Source organism: Salmo salar, chromosome 22, assembly GCF_965601325.2.
Source record: "Salmo salar chromosome 22, fSalSal1, whole genome shotgun sequence".
Lineage (NCBI taxonomy): Eukaryota > Metazoa > Chordata > Actinopteri > Salmoniformes > Salmonidae > Salmo > Salmo salar.
The window spans coordinates 33,997,970-34,007,893 of record NC_138312.1 but is presented as its reverse complement, the minus strand read 5'-3'; the positions used below and the strand labels follow the sequence as shown (position 1 = coordinate 34,007,893).

General features: G+C 46.1%; 1 protein-coding gene across 1 annotated transcript; it reads left to right on the top strand.

Annotated features, from left to right (window-relative positions):
- The first annotated feature begins 4,493 nt into the window (after nucleotides 1-4,493).
- Nucleotides 4,494-7,853, top strand: LOC106583167 (class E basic helix-loop-helix protein 40). The gene is made up of 5 exons (XM_014167033.3): nucleotides 4,494-4,935; nucleotides 5,078-5,141; nucleotides 5,433-5,540; nucleotides 5,894-6,017; nucleotides 6,407-7,853. The coding sequence occupies exons 1-5, from the start codon at nucleotides 4,862-4,864 to the stop codon at nucleotides 7,273-7,275; spliced, it is 1,239 nt and encodes a 412-aa protein (XP_014022508.1). The 5' UTR covers nucleotides 4,494-4,861; the 3' UTR covers nucleotides 7,276-7,853.
- Nucleotides 7,854-9,924: the final 2,071 nt, after the last annotated feature.

Here is a 9,924-nt window from a genome sequence, read left to right as displayed (position 1 = left end):
AGTCTGTGCGAGGGGGGAACCAAAGGGCCCAGAAAGTCATCCTGTTGCTGAAGTGTCTGGGTTAGAGGTGCAATGGGATGTTCCACAAAATGTTGCTAATTTTCAGAATCTTGATGCTACCTTTGATGCTAAACTTTTATTTGACAATGCCTTAGCTGGGTACAGACAATCTTCATGTTGGGGGATTTACACAGTAGACACAGGTGCCTCAGGCGTCGACAGGTTTCTCACCATTCAATCTCCTCTATGGGTGGCCAGTGCAGGGACCACTGGACCTGCTGAAGAAGTGCTGGGAGGGTCCCCTAGTAGCTACCTCGGGACAGGGGATTGTCCAGTACGTCCTGCAGATGTGTGACAGGCTAGAGAGGTATCGAGAGGAAGCCAGGGTGAACCTTCAGCAAGCCCAGAAGAGAGGGTATGACTAGCACGCTCGCCACAAAGAGTTTGAGCCAGGACAGAAAGTCCTGCTCCTCCTTCCCTTGTCTACCAGCAAGCTCCTCGAGCAGTAGCAAGGGCCATACCTAATCGGGAGGAAGATAGACCCGGTGACCTACGAGGTGCTGCACCCGGACAAGGGGAAGCAAACCTACCATGTAAAGGTCTGGGAAGAGAGCGAGGAACTCTCCAAGGGGACATCCTTCCTGGGCCGCAGAGTAGAAGAAGAGGACGAGTCGGAGGGGATCACAGAGGCATGGAAGGGATGAGCAGAGGTCATACTGGCTCACCTGGAAGAAGGTAAGCAAGATGAGCTGAAGCAGCTGTTTGGCGAGTATCAAGCCCTCTTCAGTCAGAAGCCAGGAAGAACCAAGGTTCTGGAACACATCAGCCGTTTGAAGCCTGACTACAACCGTATGCGCTAGCTTTCTTACCATGTGTCTGAGAGGCTGGTGGTAGCACTCAAGGAAGAGGTCCATACCATGATCAATCAATCAAATCAAATCAATCAATCAATCAAATTTATTTTTATATAGCCCTTCGTACATCAGCTGATATCTCAAAGTGCTGTACAGAAACCCAGCCTAAAACCCCAAACAGCAAGCAAAGCATGTGAAAGAAGCACGGTGGCTAGGAAAAACTCCCTAGGAAAAACTCCCTAGAAAGGCCAAAAACCTAGGAAGAAACCTAGAGAGGAACCAGGCTATGAGGGGTGGCCAGTCCTCTTCTGGCTGTGCAGGGTGGATATTATAACAGAACATGGTCAAGATGTTAAAATGTTAAAATGTTCATAAATGACCAGCATGGTCAAATAATAATAATCATAGTAGTTGTCGAGGGTGCAACAAGCACGTCCGGTGAACAGGTCAGGGTTCCATAGCCGCAGGCAGAACAGTTGAAACTGGAGCAGCAGCACGGCCAGGTGGACTGGGGACAGCAAGGAGTCATCATACCAGGTAGTCCTGAGGCATGGTCCTAGGGCTCAGGTCCTCCGAGAGAAAGACAGAAAGAGAGAAAGAGAGAATTAGAGAGAGCATATTTAAATTCACACAGGACACCGGATAAGACAAGAGAAATACTCCAGATGTAACAGACTGACCCTAGCCCCCCGACACATAAACTACTGCAGCATAAATACTGGAGGCTGAGACAGGAGGGATCAGAAGACACTGTGGCCCCATCCGATGATAGCCCCGGACAGGGCCAAACAGGCAGGATATAACCCCACCCACTTTGCCAAAGCACAGTCCCCACACCACTAGAGGGATGTCTCCAACCACCAACTTACCGTCCTAAGACAAGGCCGAGTATAGCCCACAACGATCTCCGCCATGGCACAACCCAAGGGGGGGCGCCAACCCAGACAGGAAGACCACGTCAGTGACTCAACCCACTCAAGTGATAGAGATGGATGTTGTTGAGCCATCATCAAGTGAATGGAGCAGCCCAATTGTCATTGTCCCAAAGAAGGATGTCTCTTTGCGTGTCTGCATGGACTTTCGATAGGTGAATGCCATCTCCCAGTTTGATGCCTACCCCATGCCCTGCATTGATGACTTACTGGAGAGAATATGTAGAGCTCATTACATCACCACATTGGATCTCTGCAAAGGGTACTGGCATGTGCCCCTGAACTAACTATCCAAGGCCAACACTGCCTTCTGGACGCCAGTGGTCCTGTTCCAGTTCAAGGTTATGCCGTTTGGCCTTCATGGGGCCCCTGTGACTTTCCAGAGGCTGATGGACAAGGTCCTTCAGGACTGTGACGATTGCTGTGCTGCCTACTTAGATGACGTGGTGATCTACAGCCACTCCTGGGAGGAGCACATACAACATCTTAGCAGAGTAGTGGGGAAGATTCATGATGCGGGCCTCACGCTTAACCTCCTGAAGTATGAGTGTGCGAAACAGGAGACAAAGTACCTGGGTTACCAGCTGGGTAAGGGTGAAGTTCGGGCCTCAGGTGGACAAAGTGGAGTCCATCAGGAACAGCCCTCAACCCAGAACAAAGACACAGGTGAAGTCCTTCCTAGGTCTGGCAGGGTGGTACCGGAGATTCATTCCCCAGTTCTCGACCATCGCGGTTCCTCTGACCAACCTCACTTCAAAGGTAGCCAGCAACCCTGTGAAGTGGACTGAGGAGTGTGAGGAAGCGTTCATAATGCTGAAAAAACATGTGTGCTCATCCTCTGTTGTCCAGAGCCGTGATTTTCAGAAGAGGTTCCTCAAACAGGTGGATGCTTCGGCTGTGGGAATTGGAGCTGTACTGGCCCAAGGGGAGCCAGGAGCAGAGCTCCTTGTGCTGTACCTGAGTCAGAAGCTCTTGCCCAGGGAAACCAAGTATTTGACCATCGAGAAGGAATGGCTGGCTATAAAGTGGGCACTAGATAGCCTCCGGTACTACCTTCTCGGGAGAGAATTTGACCTGCACACGGACCACACAGCCCGGACCTGGATCCAGACCATGATGACCGGAATTGTCACTTGACCAGGTGGTATCTGGAGCTCCAGACGTTCCGGTTCTTTGTCTTTCTAAAGGTAGGAAAATAAAATGTCACAACGTACTACCTATTCTGTCTCCAGAACATGGTCGTTTCAGGAGAGGAGGAAGGTAATGTGACGCAGCACACAAGTAGTTTACAAATGCATGGGGGGCCCAGCATGCCTCAAGATCTTGATGTGAGCACTACTTGGAGAGGGCAAGAAGGCCGACAAGCCAGCCTTTGGGAATCTTGCTCCAGTCAAATTGGGCAAACTCTGCTCTATCTCCACTCCGCTCACATACTCTGGTAGAGAGAGCTCATTTACTGGCAGTTGTAGACTCGTCAGGGAGCTCGCTCATTTGCCTCTCTTGCACAGTCTCTTCCTCTTTCAAGTCCTGGGGAATAGGGCCTGGTCCGAAATGAGCAGTACATCCACAGCTGCCAACTTGTTGAAGTAGAAATCTTCATTCAAATCAAGGTTAGTGATCGCTGTTCTGATGTCCAGGAGCTGTTCGGAAATGACAGTGGAAATATCATGAACATAAAAGTTAAGATCAGCATAGAAAAACTCACAAAATAGCTAAATTGGTCAGGAAGCCGTAAGACGGAAGCTATCTACTGCAGCGCCATCTTCATATCTACAATTAATATAGTTTATTTGTCAAGGATAGCACAAGGTTAGGTTAAGACATCCACCAGGTTAGCTGACTAAACTCAACTCCACAATTTACGATGGAGTTGAGTGGTAACAAGTGTGGACGGATTAGAGCTCTGAATTTTTGAATTACTGATTTCAGCACCCAAAGAATAGCCTGCAATTACACATGACATTGTTCTGTGTAATTGCTGGGTAATCTTTGGGTGCTAAAATCTGTCGTTTTTGATTTTAAAAAAAACTTTATTTTGTGTGAAGTTGGAGATCCAGTCAGCCCACGCTAGTCGTTGCTCAAATCCATCCTAAATCGTGTTAAGTTTAGTTTAGTCAGCATCCACCAGGTAGGCCTACATGTCAATACCCGTATTATAAAGTCCTACAACATAGGGCTATTAACTTATCACAGTGGTTAGAGTTAAATAATATAATCATTTATTGTATTTACAAATGACATGATTTTGCTTATTGGCATAGGCCTACACTTACGATTAAATTATGTTGTGTATGAGGCAAAAGGTGAATGAGTCCCATGAACAATATAAGGATTGGGATAAGATAATATCACATTTAACTCCCCATTCTATCAATTCATCGATATTATAAAGGTTGTCCAATATTTGCTAAATTATCCCCATATCAATATTACTGATGTCTTGTTAGTAGTGGTACCTGCGGAGCAGTTTTGGTGAGAAGCGTAGCTCTGTGTTGTAAACTGTGACCTGTCTACATGCTCCTTAGCGGTGGCGCGTATAGTGGTTACCATACAGTTGAGCATGGTGGTACACGAGACCCGGGACTCAGTCCTCCGGTGTGACGTAGAACCGACGTCCGCCCCCCGATCCTCCTTATCAGTAGAAAATGGGCAGTCCCTCCACCGAGGAGACAGCGGCGTCCAAAACGTGACTCATGTGACAGAGGTAGGTCACTCTTCTAGCGAGAGTAAGAGGGGTTTATTTAACACGGAGCTCTAGTGTCCTCCCCCACTTTCCCAACGCGCAACCAAGATTAGTGCATCTTCATGGCTACCTCTTGACTGACTTCGTGGAGACCTCCGGGACAATTTACTCCCATTCTGCGACAAATATAATAATAACAACAATTGAAATATAAAGGAAAATACATTTTCTCTAGATATTGTTAATCTCGAGTTAGTAGGAATACTGAACGATTTTTGTGAAAGAATTTAAGGACGATTTACTTGTATTAAATTTCATATGCATCCTTGAGTGAATACATTGTAAAAACAAGCTTGCCCTTTCGTGATTAGTTTGGAGTAGGCCTAAAGATAATGCAAATGGAAAGGATTCAAAGGGCGCAACCCCCTCCCAAGTACCAGCAGGCTGAGCTGTCTGACATGCAAGGGTAAGTTGCTGAGAAAGATACTTGTGCAATGGCCATGCTTGTCCTGTGCCTCTACATAGTGTCACACATTTGTCTCTCTTGACTTTGAGTGCGCAACTTCACCAAACTCACATCTCATTGACTGTCTTCTGCCTTTCTTTAGGATGGATTTCCCTATATATGTATACAAATCCCGTCGGGGAATGAAACGAGCAGAGGAGTGCAAGGTTGGTAGAAATATTTGTGTTTATTCACTTTATTCACTGTATTTTCATATGAAATAATACTTTTGAATGTAATATTATTACAATAAGAATATTATGATTATACAATATTATTTAAACTAAACATTGTTTTAAGTCATTCAGTTGGCCTGATCATGCGGTGACCCGTTTTCCCATCTGATGTAATGCTTGAAGTCCATGTTAGTGTTGACAGGGCTGCTTGTCAAATTGCTGTAGGTGTTCGGTAACCTCAATATGACTCCACCTAACCTACTTTCACACTCCTGCCTTTAGGAAAACTACAAACTACCTCATCGACTTATTGAGAAGAAAAGGCGAGACAGGATAAACGAGTGCATCGCTCAGTTGAAAGATTTATTGCCTGAGCACCTGAAACTTACAGTAAGTTCCTATTTATCTGGAAGTAGCATAGTAATAACTAATTCACTGCTTGTAGATGTTAGCTAAGGCGCCGTTAAGTGGTTGCTTTATGGTACTTCAGGTTTTGGTATCGGCGTGACTAACAGTTGATGTATAAAATCATTTAAATCAATGAAAGTAAATACTTAAAACTAATTCTGAAATGATGCAAATTTCCTTAGATCAGTATTTTTATGATTCAGGTAGTGATATCTGATATATTATCAAATGTAGTTATTGTTGTTGTTGTGCCTCCAGGTTTGTGTGTGTGCTGCTGAGTGTGTGTGTTACATAAGAGTGGAGCCCCTATGACAGTAGTGTGTGTTATTCTGTAGACTCTTGGCCATCTGGAGAAGGCTGTGGTTTTGGAGCTCACGCTCAAGCATGTGAAAGCCCTCACCACTCTACTGGAAAACCAGCAGCAGAAAATCCTCGCTCTGCAGAATGGCATGCAAATCGGTGAGAAGAAACATACACACACACACACCCACAATAAGATGATTCTGCAGAAGGGCATACAAATCAGTGAATTTAAATATAGATTGTCGTCTCTTGCCTTGACTAGTTTCCATTTGGATGCAGACAACATCCTCACTAATTCTCAAATGCAGCACAGTGCATTTCTCATCTATTGCATTATAATAACATGTTACCGGAATAAGAAACTGAGACAGAATAACTCATACGTTTAGAATGAATGTGGTTGAATATAAGGGGAAATTTTACCCATAATAAGATTTATTACTTATGAGAATTTCCCCAAATGTGATGAGAGTAGAGTGGTAGTTTCCATAATAATGCATTGTGGTAGTTCTGTATTTGACATTGTTGTTCCTTCCTGTCTACAGAGCAGTCCTCTCCCAGCCAGGAGAACAGTGAGGAGATGTTCCGCTCAGGCTTCCACGTCTGTGCCCAGGAGGTTTTACAGTACCTGGCCAACCAGGAGGGTGACGGAGACCTCACACCCTCCCACATGATCAACCACCTGCACAAGGTGGCCACTGAGATCCTCCAGGGCCCTCCCCACAGCCCCTGGCCCGAAAAGACCCCCAGCCACCACCACCACCAGGCCCAGAGGGAGAAGCCTGTAGGCCAGCCCCCCAAGCCCAGCGAGGGCCACAGGAAGAACCGTGTGCCCGTCATACAGCGGGCGTATGCCCAGGTGGGCGGTGAGCAGAGCGGCAGTGATACAGACACAGACAGCGGCTACGGTGGCGAGCAGGGTGAGCATCTGGCGTCGCGTGCAGGGTACTACGGCCAAGAGAGCCAGCTGAAGAGAGCGCTGGGCGAAAAGCAGGAAGATGAGCCTCACCACAAACATGCCCGGGTGGAGTCATCTGAAGACGAGTTTCTCTCAGGTGGAGAGTCATCCTCATCATCCTCCTCCAGCGGTCACGGCAGCTACATGAGCGTCTATTCCCCCCACCAGGCCCAACCTCATCCTCTCTGCATGCCCTTCTACCTCATCCCCCCTTCTGCTGCCGCATATCTGCCCATGCTGGAGAAGTGCTGGTACTCTGGGGCCATGCCCATGATCTACCCTGGCCTGGGGGGCTCCGCACAGGGCATGCCTAGCGACACGCATGCCCAACCTTCCCTGATTACGATATCCCCCAGGGGGCACTCTCCCTCTCCCCCCACTGTGGCCCAGAGCCCCATGGACTCACCAGCCCTCCTCCAAGCGTTAAAGCCCATTAACCTGGAAACCAAAGACTGAGAGACCACTGAACAGTGTTATTGAACATAGAGACTGCTCTGCCGAGAGGGAACATGGGGGAGAACATGACTGACAGTCAGATCACCCGCCACCACCCCTCTCCCCTGGTCCCTCACCCCAGAGGTCAGAAGACAGAAGGGAGACAGACAGAGAGCATGCAGCTGATCTGGTCCCGGACCGGTGATGCATCATCCACAGCCACACTGCTGCGAAGAGAAGAAAGAGTGAAGGTGTAGAATGAAGACAGCTCAACCTGTTACCTGACCCTCAACCCTCTGAATGTTTGACTTAAAATGCATACCCCCACCAGAGCGCTGAGTGCACCATTGACCCCACTGATCTGGACCTGCCCTAAACACTCACCCTTGGTTGAATGTAAAAGAGAGGATATCCCGTAGATGCTGCTGTTGAGGTTTCTACATGCTGATAACACTGACAGGTCTCCGTTGTAGCTGCTGCCATAGAGACACATACCGTCCTTCTAAATCATGTTACACCTAATGTCAACAGTCACCTTTCACCCAAAGGTCGCTGTCTATCTACCTTAGGTAACCATTGCCATCACTGACAATGCCCTTTGCCCCATTTCCTATGACAACAACAAGTGCTCTGACTAAAATAATGATCCCCACAACTGTACAGCCAGGAGCAAAGGGTACGCCAATTCCCACTTTATGGAGTTAGTGATGTCATCACGTGACCATGTCGAGTTGGCAATTCACTGACTGTTGAGATGGATTATCTGTCATTATTGTGTATACTTCTTGTACATCTCTATTTTTGATATGTGTCCTAATTCTCGGACTAGAGAGAGGGGTAGTTAGAGTGTGGATAGTAATTTTAGTGTAAAATAAACCCTGTACATACTGTAGCCCTGTGCTGGCCCTGGTCTGCGGTTTTCAGCAATCCGCTTCTCCTTAAGTCAAACCTGGTGTTTGTTCATGCTGTTGCCTTTTACTTGTGAAAAGCTGATAAAAACATCATCAGATGTTTATTAAATGTATTTGTATGAATACTGCAGTCTAAGGAGTTGGCGAGAAGTGAATGTATACGTTTTAACATAATATTTGTTTTCTATAGAAAGAGGTACTTGGGACCTACCAGAAAGTTGTTGATGTACATACTTTGTCTATAAATGGTGATATACATTATATAAGCGTATTAATAAAGTATTTTTTTCCTGTGGAAAGCCTGTCTGCTTGGTTCCTCATGAGTGAGTAGAGTGCATCTTGAGGTGAAATGTAATCTCCTGGGATATATTTCTCCCACAACCACAACTCTGTCGGAGGGAACTCTTATAGAATGGGGAGAGCTGCTGCAGTCTGCTTACTGCACGGGCACTGCTAGTCACAAGAAGAGAAACAGCGCTATGGGTGTTTTCTCTGCTTTTTACACAGACAGACAGATACTGTGGTGGTCCCTGAACAATCAGTGCGCTCTAAAGGCCATGTTGGTTTATCTTTCATATATTTAGGAGGTTGTTTAAAGTAGAAAGCTTCACATTTCCAAAAAGTTGGACCCGGACACTAACGAACACGAGAACAATCAGATCCGAACCCGAATGGACTCGACAACAACCAGACCTAGACCCAACCCATACCCCAGTGACAAAAAATTATGTTTATCAGCCAAGTCTTTATATGTTGGTTAGGTCTTCTATAAGTCAATGAATGCATGTTGTTAGCGTAAAATAAATATGCTATAGGCTATGCAGAGCCCTTGTTGGATCCATTCGTGTCCAGTCGGTTCTATCAGCTGTGGTTACATAGACCCGAGACCTGATGATAATCAAACAGAACCCGACATGGATCCGAGGGAAAGCTTTGAATTTTGGTCGGATTTCGGGTTCAGTAGGACCTGTGAAGACCTCTAGTTTAAAGTGGACACACAAGTTGAAGCACAATAAAGATACCTATTATTCAGCATCCATTTTTTGTAGATAGTTACAATCAAAGTGTTATCACTCCATAGACCAGTCTATATAGTTCATGGTAAACACAGAATTGGGCAGTGGGTCAAAGTTCCTGTGCAATGATAATTCATAAACTGGGATCAAGGTTTAAAGAACAGGTGTAAGTTTAAATCATAGATGTTGAGTTTAACAAACCTCAGGCTGATCAAAAGAGACCAAATGGAGAAGATGTCAATACTGCAAGAAGATAAAAGGGAAAGAACATTAAGATACCGACACAAATGAGAAGCCAGCAGGCACTTATTCACAGCTTAATATTACCTTGCTCACACACATACACACACACGGCTGTCACATGAACGGCCACATTGCTATTCCTGGGTAGCTGTGATTGGTGAGTTGATGGGAAGGGGAAGGGAGGGCTACTCGGCAGCCAGGTGTAAATGAGCATGGACACACCAACCTGCTCTTCCATTTCCTTCACCATCTCTTTCCTCACCCTGCTCTAGTATGCTGACAAAGTCCTATATGTTTACAAATACAGCTCATTTAATTGACAAAAAAAAAGTCTCATAGACACTATTAAATGTCACATATCCGACTCTTCTTTGGTGTCTTCTCCCCCTAGTGTGTAGATATGATAATACATCTGCCATTTATCATCCTGTTTTTCTGTGCATTTATCCAGTAGAGATCCTCAGCCATGTGTGGCCCCCTGCTGGGAGAATAGAGAACCA